At 43.4% G+C, this 22,468-nt stretch overlaps 1 protein-coding gene across 16 annotated transcripts in view; it reads right to left on the bottom strand.

The window, feature by feature from the left end:
* LOC139555236 (focal adhesion kinase 1-like) overlaps positions 1-22,468 on the bottom strand; it is a 219,602-nt gene that overhangs the window by 4,079 nt on the left and 193,055 nt on the right. For 15 of the 16 annotated variants that reach the window (XM_071368874.1, XM_071368875.1, XM_071368868.1 and 12 more), the window contains 5 exons: positions 19,790-19,927; positions 19,432-19,563; positions 12,498-12,560; positions 10,851-10,890; positions 10,483-10,586 (listed from right to left, as the gene is read on the bottom strand). In XM_071368874.1, coding sequence (XP_071224975.1) covers positions 10,483-10,586; positions 10,851-10,890; positions 12,498-12,560; positions 19,432-19,563; positions 19,790-19,927 — 477 coding nt within the window. The remainder of the gene's footprint in view (positions 1-10,482; positions 10,587-10,850; positions 10,891-12,497; positions 12,561-19,431; positions 19,564-19,789; positions 19,928-22,468) is intronic. The other variant, XM_071368863.1, reaches the window with a different exon arrangement.

Genomic DNA, 22,468 nt, shown 5'->3' with positions numbered 1-22,468 from the left:
TGTGTATGTGGGCAGGCTTACAATAGATGGCAAAAAACAACATTTGAGAGTGCGCTGACCCTGGTGCTAGAGTGGGTACGCAGCTGACCCTGGTGCTAGAGGGGGTACGCAGCTGACCCTGGTGCTAGAGGGGGTACACAGCTGGAGGTTGAATGTTTGAAGGCGTATGTGACTATAAAAAGTTTGGGAACCACTGGTCTAGAGAAAAGAATCCAGGTGATTTTATGCGACTTGATTTTTGATGACTACACAACCAGAACTGTCCCAGCTTCCCTTCCAGCTGTCCTCTTCACTGGGACCACTAGGTGGTATCGAGCTAAAAGGGATTTCTTTCTGTAACCACTTGAAGACAGTTCATTTATAGATTCATCATGTGGCTACAGAGTGAACATTAGATGACAGTATTCGCCAGAATTACTGTCGCTCGAGTCACAAGTCATGTAGAGCATACAATCTCTGAACATGGTTGTGAACGACGTGTGATGAATTGGACCCCCAATACACCGAAACAAACATGTAGACAAACATACACTCTCACACACCACGGTCCAAACAGGAGGCAGAACCCAGTGGTGAGTCAGATTGTACATGATATACTATAATCTACTAGACCACAGTTAGTGATGGTAACTATGACAACACAACCCTACATACATCATGCCATACCACAGGGAAGAGAGTCATCAATGAAGGCCCACATTTATCTGTTATTACTCCCACGAATTGATTATACATCGTTACTATGACTGCCAAAATAACCATTACAGTCATTACTGAAATGACTGCCACTGAATACTAGAATGCTTTGGTTATGGCTTTCTTGCCAAGCTTCCATGGTTGTAGAACATACGCCTCGATGAAGTGGCCTCATCCGGAGTATTTTTTTATTTAACCTTTATTTAACTAGGCAAGTTAGTTCAAAACAAATTCTTATTTACAATGATGGCCTACCCCGGCCAAACGCTCCCCTGACCCGGATGACGAATTGTGCGCCGCCCTATGGGACTCCCGATCACGGCCAGTTGTGATACAGTTCGGGATCGAACCAGGGTCTGTAGTGATGCCTCAAGCACTAGGATGCAGTGCCTTAGGCCGCTGCGCCACTCGGGAGTAGTCGCATCCAGACACTGATCTATTGTATGTTCTAATGGTTACAGTTAGGATTCAGGCAGAGGAAACTGATCTTAGATCTGTGCCTAAGGGCCAATGCCACTATTCACTGGGCTAAGAAGGTTTGATGACTCTCCCTGTACAGTGGTAGAGAACGTTTTATTAGAGCGATCCCCAGTGGTCAGACAGTGACTGACACAAACACAAGACGTCTTACCCTCTAGGGCTAAAGGGCCACAACAGCAGGGTGAGGCACAGAGGCAAAACAAGGGAGTGCGATCGGGAGGGAGGGAGAGGGGGATGCAGGAGAAACAGAACAGAAGAGGGAGAAAGGATTAATACTGTAGAACCAAAGACAAAAGACAACATACAATGCATCAATACAATACAAGCAGACAGAAGACAACATGCAATGCATCAACACAATACAAGCAGACAGAAGACAACATGCAATGCATCAACACAATACAAGCAGACAGAAGACAACATACAATGCATCAATACAATACAAGCAGACAGAAGACAACATGCAATGCATCAACACAATACAAGCAGACAGAAGACAACATGCAATGCATCAATATAATACAAGCAGACAGAAGACAACATGCAATGCATCAACACAATACAAGCAGACAGGGCACAGCGTTTTAAAACACTGCAACAATACTGCCCTACCAAGCAAAAAGGCAGTAACTGCTCATAGAGTGGAACTGAGAAAAATGGCTTTTATTTACCTTGGTTTCACAATAACTTTATGCAGTTAACTACCAACATGACCCCCATTTTCTCCAGAACACAATAGAGGCAGGATACTTGTACACATGATTAAGCATGTATTTAATGAAGCAAACATGACATTAACTAATTTTCGACCAAATGAACAGTTACTGCCTTTTTGCTTGGTAGGGCAAAATAGTACCTCCCTGTTTCACTCCGTTTTGAGCCAGAAAGAGAAAGATCTGAGTACTAACTGGATGTTGAACTGACAGGAGGATCTAAAGGCCTGCACTATCGTATCTGGAGGTATTGTATGGTAATGTATGGTATTCTATTGTATCTGGAGGTATTGTATGGTATTGTATTCTATTGTATTTGGAGGCAATGTATGGTATTCTATTGTATTTTGAGGTATTGTATGGTAATGTATGCTATTGTAATGTATGGTATGGTATTCTATTGTATTTGGAGGTAATGTATGGTCATGTATAGTATTCTATTGTATTTGGAGGTATTCTATGGTATTCTATTGTATTTGGAGGTATTGTATGGTAATGTATGGTTTTCTATTGCATGTTATTGTATTGTTCATAATGTTAGCTTTCACTGGAGGAAGTGAGAAATTAGTCTAAAACCATTGGAACATGTCTTTAACTGTTGAGATCAAAGGAAGGTGAGAAGGGAGCTTTGGACTGGTCTTGGCTGGGTTCTATTTTGTTAGGAACCACTACTTTCCTTGGGCACTTCTATCCTCCACTGTATTAAAAGCCTTAGAGTTTTAACAGGGTTTTATTTTCAGAGCTAGAAGAAGAGAGGCCTCTCTAAGGGTCTCCCTTCAAACTGCCTGCCTGGAAAGTTCCAAGAAAAAACACACTCTTCGAAAACAGTCTTCATTTCACTGGCTCCTTTCTAAATGGACAGTTGTTGGCGTTGCATAACTAGGGCCCAGAATAAAGCCCAGAAAGTGTGGTTTTCCCTGCGGCTTTTTCTGGGCCGGCTTGTCGGCATCTGTATGGAGCCTGTGTAGGGGTGGATGGTGGGTTGACCCTGGCTGTGTAGGGGTGGACGGTGGGGTCAGGGTGGGATGACTCTGGCTGTGTAGGGGTGGACGGTGGAATCAGGGTGGGGTCAGGGTGTGATGACCCCGGCTTAGTAGGGGTGGATGGTGGAGTCAGGGTGGATGGTGGGTTCAGGGTGGATGGTGGGTTCAGGGTGGATGGTGGAGTCAGGGTGGATAGTGGGGTCAGTGTGTATGGTGGGTTCAGGGTGGATGGTGGAGTCAGGGTGGATGGTGGGTTCAGGGTGGATGGTGGGGTCAGTGTGGGATGATTTCCATCTAGTCCCCAACCCCCCCTGTCCTCCCTGCAGCCAAACAACTGCTTTTCCCAGGGAGGAAGTGGAGCGTATCCAATAGCTTTAATTTATTACTTTAGTTCCACATGAGCTGAGAATGATGGAAGCTGTTTTTTTTCCGACAGTCATTGTAGATTCTATATTTCTATGGACAAGCATGATGCCTGGTATTTACTGTACGTCTACATCATTGTGTTCTAAATGCAGACACCTACTCAATCAAGGGTTTTTCTTATTTCTTTTTTACTATTTTCTACATTGTAGAATAATAGTGAAGACATCTATGAAAAAACTATGAAATAACACATATGGAATCATGTAGTAACCAAAAAAAGTGTTAAACAAATCAAAATATATTTTATATTTGAGATTCTTCAAATTAGCCAACCTTTGCCTTGACAGCTTTGCACACTCTTGGCATTCTCTCCACCAGCTTCATGAGGTAGTCACCTGGAATGCATTTCAATTAACAGGTGTGCCTTTTTTAAAGTTAGTTTGTGGAATTTCTTTCCTTCTTAATGCGTTTGAGCCAATCAGTTGTGTTGTGACAAGGTAGGGGGGTATACAGAAGATAGCCCTATTTGGTAAAAAGACAAAGTCCATATTATGTCAAGAACAGCTCAAATAAGCAAAGAAAAACGACAGTCCATCATTACTTTAAGACATGAAGGTCAGTCAATCCGTAAAATTTCAAGACATTTCAACACTTCTGCAAGTGCAGTCGCAAAAACCATCAAGCGCTATGATGAAACTGGCTCTCATCAGGACCGCCACAGGAAAGGAAGAGGATAAGTTCATTAGTTACCAGCCTCAGAAATTGAAACCCAAATAAATGCTTCTCAGAGTTCAAGTAACAGACAAATCTCAACATCAACTGTTCAGAAGAGACTGGGTGAATCAGGCCTTCATGGTCGAATTGCTGCAAAGAAACCACTACTAAAGAACACCAATAAGAAGAAAACACGTGCTTGAGCCAAGAGACATGAGCAATGGACATTAAACCGGTGGAAATCTGTCCTTTGGTCTGCTGAGTCCAAATGTGAGATTTTTGGTTCCAACTGCCTTGTCTTTGTGAGACTGGCAAAAGAGTAGGTGAACGGATGATCTCCATATGTGTGGTTCCCACCGTGAAGCATGGAGTAAGAGGATGTGTGATGGTGTGGGGGTGCTTTGCTGGTGACACTGTCTGTGATTTATTTAGAATTCAAGGCACACTTAACCAGCATGGCTACCACAGCATTCTGCAGTGATACACCATCCCATCTGGTTTGCGCTTATTGGAACTATTATTTGTTTTTCAACAGGACAATGACCCAACACACCTCCAGGCTGTGTAAGGGCTATTTGATCAAGAAGGAGAGTGATGGAGTGCTGCATCAGATGACCTGGCCTCCACAAATCACCCGACCTCAACCCAATTAATATGGTTTGGGATGAGTTGGAACGCAGTGTGAAGGAAAAGCAGCCAACAAGTGCTCAGCATATGTGGGAACTCCTTCAAGACTGTTGGAAAAGCATTCCAGGTTAAGCTGGTTGAGAGAATGCCAGAGTGTGCAAAGCTGTCATCAAGGCAAAGGGTGGCTACTTTGAAGAATCTCAAATATGAAATATATTTTGATTTGTTTTACACTTTTTTGGTTACTACATGATTCCATGTGTTATTTCATAGTTTTGATGTTTTCACTATTATTCTACAATGTAGAAAATAGTAAAAAATAAAGAAAAACCTGTGAATGAGTAGGTGTGTCCAAACTTTTGACTGGTACTGTTTGTATGTGTGACCTCTGTAAGTGTGTTTATCTATCCACATGTGTGTCTTCAGTGTGTATATCTATCCACATATGACTTCTGTAAGTGTATATATCTATCCACATGTGTCTTCAGTGTGAATATCTACATTTGTCTGAGTACTTTGGGTTGGGCTAGCTTTGCTCTGTACTGTCTGAGGCTTGGCTGAGAGAGAGGGAGGGAGAGAGCTGATCTAGGAACCCCGTTCTGTTGACTAGCAGCAACTTTAACCGCCTGGGCTCTTGGTGAAGCAGGGGAAATACTGACATGTTTTCAGAGCTTTTCCTGTCCAGATCCCCATCTGCTCTGAATCTGGCTATAGGTTAGATTTCTCTCAGCTCCTTAATAAACTGGGAGGACGTATTTATGTCAGAACTTAAAAGGAACTGGTGATAGTCCGGTAAGAAATAGAAAGCATGCTTGAAACGGCAGCAGTAACCCATAGCAACCAAAAGCACATGCATTGTCTCAATGTTAAAGTACTGGTCTCTTTGTCATACAACATTATAGTGATACTTCAGTAACTCCCCTGAGGATGAGGGTTCAGGCTCAAGAACTTTTCCTGACCACTGACCTGACCGGGAGAAACTCTGGGCCCTGCTACTCCTAGACCATGTGACCTGACCGGGAGAAACTCTGGGCCGTGCTACTCCTAGACCATGTGACCTGACCGGAAGAAACTCTGGGCCCTGCTACTCCTAGACCATGTGACCTGACCGGTATAAACTCTGGACCCTGCTACTCCTAGAGCATGTGACCTGACCGGGAGAAACTCTGGGCCCTACTACTCCTAGACCATGTGACATGACCGGGAGAAACTCTGGGCCCTGCTACTCCTAGACCATGTGACCTGACCGGGAGAAACTCTGGGCCGTGCTACTCCTAGACCATGTGACCTGACCGGGAGAAACTCTGGGCCGTGCTACTCCTAGACCATGTGACCTGACCGGTATAAACTCTGGGCCCTGCTACTCCTAGACCATGTCACCTGACCGGGATAAACTCTGGGCCCTGCTACTCCTAGACCATGTCATCTGACCAGGAGAAACTCTGGGCCCTGCTACTCCTAGACCATGTCACCTGATCGGGAGAAACTCTGGGCCCTGCTACTCCTAGACCATGTGACCTGACCAGGAGAAACTCTGGGCCCTGCTACTCCTAGACCATGTCACCTGATCGGGAGAAACTCTGGGCCCTGCTACTCCTAGAGCATGTCACCTGACCGGGAGAAACTCTGGGTCCTGCTACTCCTAGTGTAGCCCTAGGTATGAGTCATGTAGCCTGGTCCCAGATCTATTTGTGCCGTCTTGACCACTGACCTGATCAGGTTAATCTGCCTCACCTAAAGCCCATTCTGGTGGGAAGCTGCTATAGACCACCAAGTGCTAACAGTCAGTATCTGGATAATATGTGTGAAATGCTTGATAATGTATGTGATATCAACAGAGAAGTATATTTTCTGGGTGATTTAAATATTGACTGGCTTTCATCAAGCTACCCACTCAAGAAAAAACTGTAACCAGTGCCTGCAACCTGGTTGAGGTTGTCAGTCAACCTACCAGGGTATTTACAAACAGAACTGGAATGAAATCATCAACATGTATTGATCACATTCATTGAATCAGATGGCTCATTCATCACAAAACCCACTGATATTGCCAACTACTTCAATTACTTTTTCATTGGCAAGATGAGCAAACTTAGGGATGACATGCCAGCAACAAACGCTGACACTACACATCCAGGTATATCTGACCAAATGATAAAAAACAAGAATTGTACTTTTGAATTCCGTAAAGTCAGTGTGGAAGAGGTGAAAATATTATTGTTGTCTATCAACAATGACAAGCCACCGGGGTCTGACAATCTGGATGGGAAATTACTGAGGATAATAGAGGACAATATTGCCACATCTTCAATTTAAGCCTACAAAAACGTGTGTGCCCTCAGGCCTGGAAGGAAGCTAAAGTCATTCCGCTACCCAAGAATAGTAAAGCCCCCTTTACTGGGTCAAATAGCTGACCAATCAGCCTGTTATCAACCCTTAGTAAACTTCTGGAAAAAATTGTGTTTGACCAGATACAATGCTATTTCACAGTAAACAAATTGACAACAGACCTTCAGCACGCATATAGGGAAGGACACTCAACAAGCACAGCACTTACACAAATGACTGATGATTGGCTGAGAGAAATTGATGATAAAATGATTGTGGGGGCTGTCTTGTTAGAGTTCAGTGCAGCTTTTGACATTATCGATCATAGTCTGCTGCTGGAAAAATGTATGTGTTATGGCTTTACTCCCCCTGCTATAATGTGGATAAAGAGTTACTTGTCTAACAGAACACAGAGGGTGTTCTTTAATGGAAGCCTCTCAAACATAATCCAGGTAGAATCAGGAATGCTCCAGGGTAGTTGTTTAGGCCCCTTACTTTTTTCAATCTTTACTAACGAGATGCGTAAAGCCAGTGTGTCTATGTATGCGGATGACTCAACACTATACATGTCAGCTACTACAGCAACTGAAATGACTGCAACCATTAACAAAGAGCTGAAGTTAGTTTCTGAATGGGTAGCAAGAAATAAGTTAGTCCTAAATATTTCCAAAACTAAAAGCATTGTATTTGGGACAAATCATTCACTAAACCCTAAACCTCAACTACATCTCGTAATGAATAATGTGGAAATTGAGCAAGTTGAGGTGACTAAACTGCTTGAGGTAACCCTGGATTGTAAACTGTCATGGTCAAAACATTGATACAACAGTAGCTAAGATGGGGAGAAGTCTGTCCATAATTAAGCGCTGCTCTGCCTTCTTCACAACACTATCAACAGGGCATGTCCTACATGCCTTAGTTTTGTCGCACCTGGACTACTGTTCAGTAGTGTGGTCATGTGCCACAAAGAGGGATTTGGGAAAATTGCAGTTGGCTCAGACTAGAGAAGCACGGCTAGCCCTTAAAAGTACACGGAGAGATAACATATTTGTTATTTTTAATTTTTTTAGCCCCTTTTTCTCCCCAATTTCGTGGTATCTAATTGTTAATAATTACTATCTTGTCTCATCGCTACAACTCCCGTATTGGCTCGGGAGAGTTGAAGGTCGAAAGACATGCGTCCTCCGAAACACAACCCAACCAAGCCGCACTGCTTCTTAACACAGCGCGCATCCAACTAGGATGCCAGCCGCACCAATGTGTCGGAGGAAACACCGTGCACCTGGCGACCTTGGTTAGCGTGCACTGCGACCGGACCGCCACAGGAGTCGCTGGTGCGCGATGGGACAAGGATATCCCTACCGGCCAAACCCTCCCTAACCCGGACGACGCTAGGCCAATTGTGCATCGCCCCACGGACCGGCTGCGATGCAGTGCCCTAGACCACTGCGCCACCCGGGAGGCCCCACGGAGAGATAACATTAATTTACATTTAAGTCATTTAGCAGACGCTCTTATCCAGAGCGACTTACAAATTGGAAAGTTCATACATATTCATCCTGGTCCCCCCGTGGGGAATGAACCCACGACCCTGGCGTTGCAAGCGCCATACTGAGCCACAGTGCATGCATGCATGTTAATCTCTCATGGCTCAAAGTGGAAGAGCGATTGACTTCATCACTACTTGTTTTTGTAAGAGGTGTTGACAAGCTGAATGTACCGAGCTGTCTGTTTAAAATACCAGCATACAGCTCAGAGAACCATTCATACCCCACAAGACATGCCACAAGAGGTTTCTTCACAGTCCCCAAGTCCAGAACAGACTTTGGGAGGCACACAGTACTACATAGAGCCATGACTACATGGAACTCTATTTCACATCAGGTAACTGATCAGATCAGATTGAAAAACAAGTAAAAATACACCTTATGGAACAGCAGGGACTGTGAAGAGACACACACAAAGGTACAGGCACATGCATACGCACACATTGTGATATTGTTGTATGGTTGTATTAAAAATGTTGTATTGTAGATATGTAGTGGTGTAATAATGTTATATGATGTACCGTTGTATTTTTTGTTTTATATGTAATGTAAATTATTTAATATGTTTGGACCCCAGGAAGAGTATCTGCTGCCTTGGAAGGAACTAATGGGGATCCCTAATAAACCCCAGGAAGAGTAGCTGCTGCCTTGGCAGGAACTAATGGGGATCCATAATAAACCCCAGGAAGAGTAGCTGCTGCCTTGGCAGGAACTAATGGGGATCCATAATAAACCCCAGGAAGAGTAGCTGTTGCCTTGGCAGCAGCTAATGGGGATCTATACTAAATACAAATACAAATAGCACAAACAAATGTAGGACCACGCTCAACCAAGCTGTGATGGTGACCCTGGAGTAAGACATTAAGACAGTGTTGTCTTGGTACTGTGATGGTGACCCTGGAGTAAGACATTAAGACAGTGTTGTCTTAGTACTGTGATGGTGACCCTGGAGTAAGACATTAAGACAGTGTTGTCTTAGTACTGTGATGGTGACCCTGGAGTAAGACATTAAGACAGTGTTGTCTTGGTACTGTGATGGTGACCCTGGAGTAAGACATTAAGACAGTGTTGTCTTAGTACTGTGATGGTGACCCTGGAGTAAGACATTAAGACAGTGTTGGCTTAGTGCTGTGATGGTGACCCTGGAGTAAGACATTAAGACAGTGTTGTCTTAGTACTGTGATGGTGACCCTGGAGTAAGACATTAAGACAGTGTTGTCTTAGTACTGTGATGGTGACCCTGGAGTAAGACATTAAGACAGTGTTGTCTTAGTACTGTGATGGTGACCCTGGAGTAAGACATTAAGACAGTGTTGTCTTAGTACTGTGATGGTGACCCTGGAGTAAGACATTAAGACAGTGTTGTCTTAGTACTGTGATGGTGACCCTGGAGTAAGACATTAAGACAGTGTTGTCTTAGTACTGTGATGGTGACCCTGGAGTAAGACATTAAGACAGTGTTGTCTTGGTGCTGTGATGGTGACCCTGGAGTAAGACATTAAGACAGTGTTGTCTTAGTACTGTGATGGTGACCCTGGAGTAAGACATTAAGACAGTGTTGTCTTAGTACTGTGATGGTGACCCTGGAGTAAGACATTAAGACAGTGTTGTCTTAGTACTGTGATGGTGACCCTGGAGTAAGACATTAAGACAGTGTTGTCTTGGTACTGTGATGGTGACCCTGGAGTAAGACATTAAGACAGTGTTGTCTTAGTACTGTGATGGTGACCCTGGAGTAAGACATTAAGACAGTGTTGTCTTAGTGCTGTGATGGTGACCCTGGAGTAAGACATTAAGACAGTGTTGTCTTAGTACTGTGATGGTGACCCTGGAGTAAGACATTAAGACAGTGTTGTCTTAGTACTGTGATGGTGACCCTGGAGTAAGACATTAAGACAGTGTTGTCTTAGTACTGTGATGGTGACCCTGGAGTAAGACATTAAGACAGTGTTGTCTTGGTGCTGTGATGGTGACCCTGGAGTAAGACATTAAGACAGTGTTGTCTTGGTGCTGTGAGTGTTGCTGTACCTTGACCCCCTCGTTGTAGCTGTCTACAGGGTTGAGGCTGGCCAGACTGCCCAGGTGGCTGGGGGCTCCAGGACGAGGAGGCTTCTTAGGAGGGGCCACATGCTCTGAGAGGAGTGAGAGAGGAAGGAGGAGAGTTAATGTGTGTGTGTGTGTGTGTGTGTGTGTGTGTGTGTGTGTGTGTGTGTGTGTGTGTGTGTGTGTGTGTGTGTGTGTGTGTGTGTGTGTGTGTGTGTGTGTGTGTGTGTGTGTGTGTGTGTGTGTGTGTCTAAAAGAGAGAAAGATACACGAATATCAGAACACACAGAGTAGATAGACTCATGTTGCCATTCCAGTATGTGTAGTGACATATGTGCTGAGGACTGTCTTACCTGGTTTCCCCAGTCCCACTGGTTGGTATATGTTTCCTGTCTGAGGGGAAACATAGAAACGCAAACAAATGATTAGAAAGGCACACTGGCACTTTTCTGTCTGTCTGGCTGGCTGACTGTGCTTTTCCAACAGCACTCTGGATTAGGGCTTCCCATGGGCCCAGTGTGTTTCAGTGTTGTTGTGGGGACCATGTGGCTAACAGCACAGCATATCTCAGACCCTCAGAGACAAGCAGACAGCTACATTTCTCCAGCTCCTCCCCAAAACCCTCTTTTCTCTTGATTTTAACACACTATGGTGTTTTCTTCTCCCATCTACATTCGGATGTTTCCTCTTCTCAGAGCAGAGACCCACAGTTTTGTTCTGTAATTACTGTGTAAATGGGTCTGGTTGGTTTGTGGGTGTTCTATAGCTGACGCCTGTTTTTAAAGATTATCCAGCAGCAGAGAGAGATGATGGCATGAGAAACTGTTGCCACAGTTCAGTTCCCACCCTCCCTAGTCCCAATATGTCGGCCTAGTGGGACTGGGCTGGTTCAGAGTGTCCAGCTTGAACAGGGCTGTTCAATATCGGTCCAGGAGGGCCGAAACCCTTCTAGTTTTCTGTCCTTCTAACAAGGGACTAACTCAGACCTGGGACACCAGGTGAGTGCAATTAACTACCAGGTAGAAAGACAAAACAGACGTGTTTGGGACATCCAGGACCAGGACTGAACATCCCCAAGGTAGTATATGTGTATATTACTGAGGTAGTATATGTGTATATTACTAAGGTAGTGTATGTGTATATTACTGAGGTAGTATATGTGTATATTACTGAGGTAGTATATGTGTATATTACTAAGGTAGTATATGTGTATATTACTGAGGTAGTATATGTGTATATTACTAAGGTAGTATATGTGTATATTACTGAGGTAGTATATGTGTATATTGCTGAGGTAGTATATGTGTATATTACTGAGGTAGTATATGTGTATATTACTAAAGTAGTATATGTGTATATTACTAAGGTAGTATATGTGTATATTACTAAGGTAGTATATGTGTATATTATTGAGGTAGTATATGTGTTTATTACTAAGGTAGTATATGTGTATATTACTAAGGTAGTATATGTGTATATTACTAAGGTAGTATATGTGTATATTACTGAGGTAGTATATGTGTTTATTACTAAGGTAGTATATGTGTATATTACTAAGGTAGTATATGTGTATATTACTGAGGTGGTATATGTGTATATTACTGAGGTAGTATATGTGTATTTTACTGAGGTAGTATATGTGTATATTACTAAGGTAGTATATGTGTATATTACTAAGGTAGTATATGTGTATATTACTGAGGTGGCATATGTGTATATTACTGAGGTAGTATATGTGTATATTACTAAGGTAGTATATTTGTATATTACTGAGGTAGTATATGTGTATATTACTGAGGTGGTATATGTGTATATTACTAAGGTAGTATATGTGTATATTACTGAGGCCAGCGCTATAAAATTCAGACAAAATGTCTGTTGGAAGAATTATTGAAATGGAAAAATTTAATAAATACATTGGTTTATTGAAAAACAATATGTCCTGCTCCGTCCCTCTGGGGGTATGAACCTAAACAAACGGTGGGTCATGGGAAACTCACCGGCCCCTGGAGACTGCAGTCCTCCCTGTCAATGCTGCCCCGCGAGTTCCTGGATTCTGGCTTCTGACGAGAACACATAGCAGAGGGTCAGAGAACTAGCTAGCTACTATCTGACCACCTCATAACCACAACCTCAAAGATTAAAACCTCATTTATCACTAAAACCATTGTTACAGTAGCCTTTAAATAGAATACTATAGAGTCTGTTTCTTACAACATAAGATGACATGACTGCCGATTTCTCGCTAGTGTTTAATTCCATGAGAGCATAGAACTCACAATTCCGTTTGAAACGGATCTGTTCTTTTATCTTGCTGTGTTAACCCTCATTCCCTGCTACCAACAAACAATACCAAATCAACCAATCATCCATCCAGTACAATCTAAAATATATTTATGCCACCCTGACTGACCACAAAGATATGCAAACACAGACAGTGCAGTGAGATAACTATATGCACAGAAGGAATCTTCAGAGCTTCAGGAGCACCTTGTTGAGAGTTAAACATCTTTCCAGGTATCCAAGTACCAGCAGTACAAATCCACACAGAAAGCCACCTAAACAACCACCACCCCTTCCCAGCCATGATCTGTACCGGTTTTCCAAAGCAGGACTTGAAAAGGTGCATCCTCTGAGCTCTGTGGAAAGCGGTGGTCCCATCGGCAGAGTGAGACAACAGTCTGAAGTTTCTGCTGCTGGATGAGGAAGGTTTAAACGTGTCTGACGGATTCATGCAGAGACTGATCCCACAGCAGACTCCTCTTGCTCTGTGCCAGACCTCCTTCTCTCTCTCTCTCTCTCCCTCTCTCTCCCCCTCTCTCTCTCTCCCTCTCTCTCCCCCTCCCTCTCTCCCTCTCTCCCGCTCTCCCTCTCTCCCTCCCTCCTTTACTTTCTCCCAGTTGACGATCTCAACCCTTATTTGTGTACAGGAATACATAATCATATGAAACCAAATATTTCACACAAATCACATGAATAAAGATAGTGAATGTCTAAATGCTACAGTGGCTAAGGTATACAAAGGATGACCACGTCAGTGTTGTCGGTTCCGTTGCCAGATCTGCCTAAAGGATCTTTCTAATTCTGAGAACAGCATGAACACTGGCTGAGATTTCCACCCATCTTCACCACAATATCTGGCGGCCAAATGAAACCGGCAGCATTAATGATTGCTCTCTTTCTGAACCCTGGCTGGCTGGGGCTGTGGATAAACAGACGCAGACCAAAATATTTTCCACAGGAAAGCCTTCTGGTAGGGAGAGGGATCATGAAGGGGTGGAGGGACTGTTATCACAGAGGCTGGCTGCTCAAATACCAGAACTGTTAAAGATCCCTTTAAATCCAGTTTAGAAAACTCTTAAGTCCTATGCAATTGTCTTGTTGGACGCGGCAACACCATAAACATTTTCAAGGGACACAAATTGTATCCTTTATCAATGTGTTATTTCCACGAAGGTAATTTTCAATATATTGCTCAAACAATGTAGATGGCCTATTCTGGACATGGATCATATGATTGTATGAGTATTAAATATGAAATGTAAAGCCAACAGCAGCTAGGTAGCACTACTGTCATCTTTAACCATCCTCTAGCTCTCCAGAGAGTCTAGCTCTCCAGAGAGTCTAGCTCTCCAGAGAGTCTAGCTCTCCAGAGAAAAGAGAAGGGTTCTAGAATGCTGACTGATCCCTGATTTTCCCTCAGGAGATGAGTTTGTGGTCAGAGTTCGGGTCTCTCTGACACATTCACACACAGACACACACCACCCACGCACCTTTACAGCTTTGTTTTCTCTCCATATCAAACAGCTAGGGAGAAGATCACTCTTCCCACCTTATTTCACTGAATGAAAACAACAATGATCTGGATCTCCTCCAGCAGAGACAAACAACCCCAGGAGGGGGACGGGCTAAAGATTGAGCTCGTAGAGAAAACACTAGTGTGCGTGACACTGTAATCCAATCCAGATGTTTACCCCAACTAAACAGTCAGCGGCATACTACTGATATGATGCTTCTGGGAAAGACTGACTGGATAACAGTTCATTGAATAAAATAAAAGCAAACCCAAGTGTATTTACTATAACTGTGATCAGTGGTTGTCTCCACCCAGCTATCTTAAGATGAATGCACTAACTGTGATCAGTGGTTGTCTCACCCAGCTATCTGAAGATGAATGCACTACCTGTGATCAGTGGTTGTCTCCACCCAGCTATCTGAAGATGAATGCACTACCTGTGATCAGTGGTTGTCTCCACCCAGCTATCTGAAGATGAATGCACTAACTGTGCTCAGTGGTTGTCTCCACCCAGCTATCTGAAGATTAATGCACTAAATGTGATCAGTGGTTGTCTCCACCCAGCTATCTGAAGATTAATGCACTAAATGTGATCAGTGGTTGTCTCCACCCAGCTATCTGAAGATGAATGCACTAAATGTGATCAGTGGTTGTCTCCACCCAGCTATCACCCAGCTTAAGATGAATGCACTAAATGTGATCAGTGGTTGTCTCCACCCAGCTATCTTAAGATGAATGCACTAAATGTGATAAATGTGATCAGTGGTTGTCTCCACCCAGCTATCTGAAGATGAATGCACTAAATGTGATCAGTGGTTGTCTCCACCCAGCTATCTGAAGATGAATGCACTAAATGTGATCAGTGGTTGTCTCCACCCAGCTATCTGAAGATGAATGCACTAACTGTAAGTTGCTCTGGATAATACTCAATTGATCTCAAAATCCACAAGGCTAAATGTGAATTCTTACTAATAACCACCATAAATATTTGTCTAGTGGGGTATTTGCATATGATCTCAGTGATCATTATCCCATAATATGTATTAGAGATACCAATCAGCAAAAAAGCGACTTTTCGTTTAATTAAGGGACATTTAACAAAGGTAAGGTTCTAACATGCCATGTTCTACTCTGTCTCCTGTATTCCTGACCCTGCGTTGGCTCTACAACATTTCTCCTCAATATTTATTCCTCCAGATGAACACGACCCTTTGAAACAATGCATAGCTCTGAAATAAAACCAAAGGTTAGATCTATCTGTCATCCAGATGACAACTCAGGCCTGGGTCAAAGCAAGGAAAACTGACTCTGTAGTAGACGGTCAATATTTCAGACAAACAGATGTACTATCTTGATTAAGAAAGCTAAATCAAAAATCCTTTTAAAGCTCTATCTTTGACCGCTGGTGATCCTTCATTTTTGAAAACAGTAAATGCACGGAAGTGTACAAATTCCTCTTCTTCCCTGCTAAGCAAGTTCTGTCTGAATCTGGCATCATAAATGAGAAGAATGGGATAAGTGATGCTTTTAATCATTTATCATCTCGGCAGGCTTTTTATGTGAGAGAAACAGTGGTTTAATTGACCCTGGTCAGTCAATCGACTGCTCTTCCCTCTGCCCGCCTCTAGCTGACTTGACAGTTAACCCGTCAACTTCTAGTGAATCTTTGTTTTCATTTCAACAATTTACTATCTGTAATGTGCTAGTTGCCTTGCTTAAGATGGATTTATTATTTTTTTACATCAACTGGGGCTGATATGCTTGATCCATTTCTGCTGCAGCTCTCTGCCCCCCTGCCTGCTGAATCATTGTACTCCTGCCCCCCTCAAATTGGCCTAGATCAGGCTGCATGTAACTGCTTTAAAAATTACTTGACAGATTGAACTCAATGTGTATCTACTGATGGTTTAAAATCAGGTTCTGGACACAACGAAAGGTGTCCCCCAGGGGTCCATTTTGGGTTCTGTACCTTTTACTGTTAACATTAACAATATTGACTTGTAACCTGCACTTGTATTCTTGTATTCCGACAACACTGTTGTCTATGCTATGGCCCCCACGGTTGACAAGGCTCTATTTGAACTACAGTCTGCCTTCATTGAATTACAGAAAAACCTTATTGACTTGAAATTAGTATTGACTGCAGGTAAAACTAAGTATATATTGTTTTTTAGAGTGCAAAATTAACGGATGATTTATTTTATTATGAATTTTGGATGGTGTCCATATTGATCATGTCCCTCCTCACAAATATCTGAGCATCTGGATAGATTAATATCTGTCTTTTAAAAAGCATATTGATTAGGGCTCCATATTGATTAAGGCACTGCATCTCAGTGCAAGGGGCATCAATGCAGTCCCTGGTTCGAATCCAGGCTGCATCACATCCGGACGTGATTGGGAGTCCCATAGGGCGGCGCACAATTGGCCCAACGTCGTCCGTCATTGTAAATAAGAATTTGTTCTTAACTGATTTGCCTAGTTAAATAAAGGTAACATAAAAAATGTAATAAATAGTAAGTTACGAAGCTGAGTACAAAAATGGTCTTCCTCTATAGAAGGTCCCGTCCCTTGCTAAATAGAAAGCAGATTATTCAGTCGACGGTCCTAGACTATGGCGACATCATCTATATGAACACAGCTGACACTTCATTATAGCTGTTAGATGCAGTTTATCATTAGCTTTATTACGGGAGACAGTTTTAGTGCTCATCACTGCATTCTCTACCAGAAAGTTGGTTGTCCCTATTTGATGTCTACAAAAACTTCCACCGTACCTAACATCATTACTAAACTGTAGACTTATGAGTTACCAGCCCCCGGTATCAGGGATTGCTAACTTTTCAGATTCCTTGTCTCTACTGAATTAGGTGAATCCATTTTTAGTTTCTTGTACCTTATTTCTGGAAAGATCTTCTAAATGTTCATAAATGTGATGTTCTGGTGTCACTAGGTCAATTCAGAAGAGTGATTGAGGATCTTATTACTGATGAATGTGATGTTCTGGTGTCACTAGGTCAATTCAGAAGAGTGATTGAGGATCTTATTACTGATGAATGTGATGTTCTGGTGTCTCTAGGTCAATTCAGAAGGCTGATTGAGGATCTTATTACTGATGAATGTGATGTTCTGGTGTCACTAGGTCAATTCAGAAGGCTGATTGAGGATCTTATTACTGATGAATGTGATGTTCTGGTGTCACTAGGTCAATTCAGAAGGCTGATTGAGGATCTTATTACTGATGAATGTGATGTTCTGGTGTCTCTAGGTCAATTCAGAAGGCTGATTGAGGATCTTATTACTGATGAATGTGATGTTCTGGTGTCACTAGGTCAATTCAGAAGGCTGATTGAGGATCTTATTACTGATGAATGTGATGTTCTGGTGTCACTAGGTCAATTCAGAAGGCTGATTGAGGATCTTATTACTGATGAATGTGATGTTCTGGTGTCACTAGGTCAATTCAGAAGGCTGATTGAGGATCTTATTACTGATGAATGTGATGTTCTGGTGTCTCTAGGTCAATTCAGAAGGCTGATTGAGGACCTTATTACTGAGGAATGTGATGTTCTGGTGTCACTAGGTCAATTCAGAAGGCTGATTGAGGATCTTATTACTGATGAATGTGATGTTCTGGTGTCACTAGGTCAATTCAGAAGGCTGATTGAGGATCTTATTACTGATGAATGTGATGTTCTGGTGTCTCTAGGTCAATTCAGAAGGCTGATTGAGGACCTTATTACTGAGGAATGTGATGTTCTGGTGTCACTAGGTCAACTCAGAAGGCTGATTGAGGATCTTATTACTGATGAATGTGATGTTCTGGTGTCTCTAGGTCAATTCAGAAGGCTGATTGAGGATCTTATTACTGATGAATGTGATGTTCTGGTGTCACTAGGTCAACTCAGAAGGCTGATTGAGGATCTTATTACTGATGAATGTGATGTTCTGGTGTCACTAGGTCAATTCAGAAGGCTGATTGAGGATCTTATTACTGATGAATGTGATGTTCTGGTGTCTCTAGGTCAACTCAGAAGGCTGATTGAGGACCTTATTACTGATGAATGTGTTTGTTTTTTATGACCGTGTTTTTCTTCCTGTTTGCATTTTGCATTTATATTGATGTGTGTATTTTATGTAATTTCTGTAATTCAGGGCTCATCTGTAAAAGACACCTTGGTCTCTGTATAACTACCTGATAAATTAAAGGTTAAAAAACATTAAATTGACATTACATCTTACGTAGAGAGAGTATGTCTCTCAGTCACAAGGATCAGGTGATTGACAACAAGGGTGTAGACTGAGGTAGAGAGCATATGTTTCTATTCAGCAGGAGTTAGTGAGGTACAAACAGAGGATGAAAGGTGCTGTTGCTAATACACATCCTAATTGGGGATCCAAATAACCAAAGGTGAGATTGAGAGTGTATTAGCTGGTGTTTTAGCATGATAGCGAGAGGGAGCCAGTGTGGGGTAAAAGATGAAGTAGCCAGATGGTACTGGGTGAATAAGGTCGATAAGAGGCTGTTACCAGGAAGATCTCCTTCTGCTCCAGCCAGCGCTGGTCCTCAACCTATCTCTCTCTCCCTTTCTCTCAGGACGGTGCGCGTGTGTGTCAGTAGGTGGTGAATAAGGGTCTGTTAAGGTGTCTGCATACATAGCTAGGCGGAGTGAACGTCTCTGCTCGCTCGCATACTTAAAATACAGTCGTTTAAAAAACTAGAAAAAAGCGGCAATGCTACCTTTTGTCCCTTTTGAGACAAGTACCGCTTCCTCAAAATAGTCAGAATTAATCTAACACAACTCAAGAAATCTCTCCTTAATTTTGACATTTTTGTAGAGGAGGACTTAGTTGTGCAATTTTACGTCTAACTAATGTTTGGTGCAGTATTTCATAAGTGAAAAAATGTGCATGAAAACTAGTCTTCTGTCGTTGAATGACAACAAACATTTAATTTGACAAATCCCTACTGTTGACCAATCACTGACGAAGGGGCGTAAACTTCAGCTACCAAGCTCCAATAAGCCTCAATAAAAAATGTTGTGAGATCGAACAGCCCCAAAAAAAACCTGCCGAAGACCAAAATGGATAAAAACATCACAAACTGTTTCGACTGGGAAGCATACGGTAAGCTTTACCAGGAAGCACTCCTCCTGCTCCAACCAGCGCTGGTCCTCCTCCATCTGCTGCTGCTGCTGCATCAGCCTCTCCTCCATCAGGTGGGGGGGCAGCGCCTGGCCCAGACCACGCATGTCCAACGCACCTCCGTCCTGGGAGAGGTTAAAGACAGGCAGAGGGGGAGGGAAGGAGAGGGGGATTGAGGGAGAGGGAGGTAGAGAGGATAGTGGATTAGTATTAAGCCTCATCTGTGATTGCTAGAGATGTACCAAGCTGAGACAATAGCTGATGAAATTCAGCAATTTCCCCTGAATACAATTGGCAAAACCACATAGTAAGGAGAGTACACATGTATATTTTTGTGGAGCTCTCTCTCACCTCCATGTTGGGGGACCACATGGGGACGTCTCCTGGTCGGTGGTGGTTCCAGGCCTCCTGAGGGTCCAGAACACCGGCCTGGGGAGAGTACCCTCCACTGTGCATAGCGGGAATGCCGTGGGGGCCAGGGTACCCAACCTGGATATGGTAGGACAGACGACAGGTGAAAACCCCATTTTGTTTGGAGAGAGGATTGTGATGATACAAAAGTATTGTCTGTGAGGCAAGGCTGTTCATCATATAACACATAGGCCCAAGTTAGCATTTCAGGGGACAGAGAAACACTTAGCTTTCAGTATAACGCAGTACCTCATTATTTACCCTCCAGACACAAAGACCTCTGGGACTTAATGTATATCTGAGCCTATATGTGACATGGCTGACATGGCCTATATGTGACATGGCCTATATGTGACATGGCTGACATGGCCTATATGTGACATGTGACATTAGTACTGGCTGATAAACATCCTAAAAATAACTGACCTGAAAATAAAAGACAATGACCTATAAATATGCATACCGGCACACAGAACGCCTTTTAAGGCGATAACGTAGTCGAGCGCGATAACAACAGAATCTGAGAGTGGATTTTTCCGCAGATGGAATCTGCCTTAAGTCAACAATGCCAGCAGTTTGAAAAAGTGTTACAGGAAATTCCCGCTGTCAGCAATGTATTATGGGGAGCTGAGGTGCTGTAAAATAACTTAGTTTGGGGAGATATCATTTCTCATTCTCAATGCATTCACTATTTCAGCTCAGCTGCCATGGGAAGATAGAGAGAGGGCAAGCAAGTCACGTCACCGTAAATTCACCATTTTACACAAGATGATAAAGGTGATCACGTTCTCAGTCTCTGTCCACTGTCTGTCCATGTAACACTGTCCACTGTCTGTCCATGTAACACTGTCCACTGTCTGTCCATGTAACACTGTCTACTGTCTGTCCATGTAACACTGTCCACTGTCTGTCCATGTAACACTGTCCACTGTCTGTCCATGTAACACTGTCCACTGTCTGTCCATGTAACACTGTCCACTGTCTGTCCATGTAACACTGTCCACTGTCTGTCCATGTAACACTGTCCACTGTCTGTCCATGTAACACTGTCTACTGTCTGTCCAATGTCTGTCCATGTAACACTGTCCACTGTCTGTCCATGTAACACTGTCCACTGTCTGTCCATGTAACACTGTCCACTGTCTGTCCATGTAACACTGTCCACTGTCTGTCCATGTAACACTGTCCACTGTCTGTCCATGTAACACTGTCCACTGTCTGTCTACCACTAGCTAGTAAGAACCAAACCACTGCCAAGTAGCTAGAAAAATATTCACGAAGACAGCTCCATTTAAGTACATTTACTAAACCAGTATTGTCAATCAATAGAAGAGACGTGGAACCCCATTCTAATTCTATGGGTAATACACAGTAATTCAAAATCACATTTATTGGTCACATACACATATTCAGCAGATGTTATTGCGGGTGTAGTGAAATGCTTGTGTTCCTAGCTCCAACAGTGCAGTAGAATCTAACAATTCACAACAATACACAAATCTAAAAGTAAAAGAATGGAATTAAGAAATATATAAATATTAGGACCTGCAATGTCCGAGTGGCATTGACTAAAATACAGTCAAATAGAATACAGACTTCCTGTGACATCGGGTGCTGTAGGTGTCCTGGAGGGTAGGCAGTGTGCCCCCGGTGATGCGTTGGGCAGATCACACCACCCTATGGAGAGCCCTGCGGTTGCAGGCGGTGCAGTTTCCGTACCAGGCGGTGATACAGCCCGACAGGATGCTCTCAATTGTGCATCTGTAAAAGTTTGTGAGGGTCTTAGGGGCCAAGACGAATTTCTTCAGCCTCCTTTGGTTGGACCATTTCACAACTCTGTCTGTGTGGGTGTCTGTGTGGGTGGACCATTTCAGATTGTCAATGATGTGTACGCAGAGGAACTTGAAGATTTCCACCTTCTCCACTGCGGTCCTGTCGATGTGGATAGGGGCGTGCTCTCTCTGCTGTTTCCTGAAGTCCACGATTAGCTTCTTCGTTATGTTGACGTTGAGGTTATTTTCCTGGCACCACTCCGCCAGGGCCCTCACCTCCTCCCTGTAGGCTGTTTTGTCATTGTTGGTAATCAAGACTACTACTGTTGTGTCGTCTGCAAACTTGATGATTGAGTTGGAGGTGTGAGTCATGGGTGAACAGGAAGTACAGGAGGGGGCTGAGCACGCACCCTTGTGGGGACCCTGTGTTGAGGATCAGCGAAGTGGAGGTGTTGTTTCCGAACTTCACCACCTGGGGGCGGCCCGTCAGGAAGTCCAGGGCCCAGTTGCACAGGGCGGGGTTCAGACCCAGGACCCCGAGGAGTCTCTCAAAGCACTTCATGATGACAGAATTGAGTGCTACAGGGCGATAGTCATTTAGTTGTTAGCTTCTTGGGTACAGGAACAATGGTGGACATCTTGAAGCATGTGGGGACAGTAGACTGGGATAGGGAGAGATTGAATATGTCCGTAAACACTCCCGCCAGCTGGTCTTACGCATGCTCTGAGGACGCAGCTAGGGATGCCGTCCGGGCCGTTAGCCTTGCGAGGGTTAACACGCTTAAATGTCTTACGCCACGGAGAACAAGAGCCCACAGTCCTTGGGAGCGAGCCACGTCGGTGGAAC

The sequence above is a fragment of the Salvelinus alpinus genome, chromosome 26 (genome assembly GCF_045679555.1).
Source record: "Salvelinus alpinus chromosome 26, SLU_Salpinus.1, whole genome shotgun sequence".
Lineage (NCBI taxonomy): Eukaryota > Metazoa > Chordata > Actinopteri > Salmoniformes > Salmonidae > Salvelinus > Salvelinus alpinus.
The sequence above is the reverse complement of the archived record's forward strand: the minus strand, read 5'-3'. Positions and strand labels throughout refer to the sequence as shown.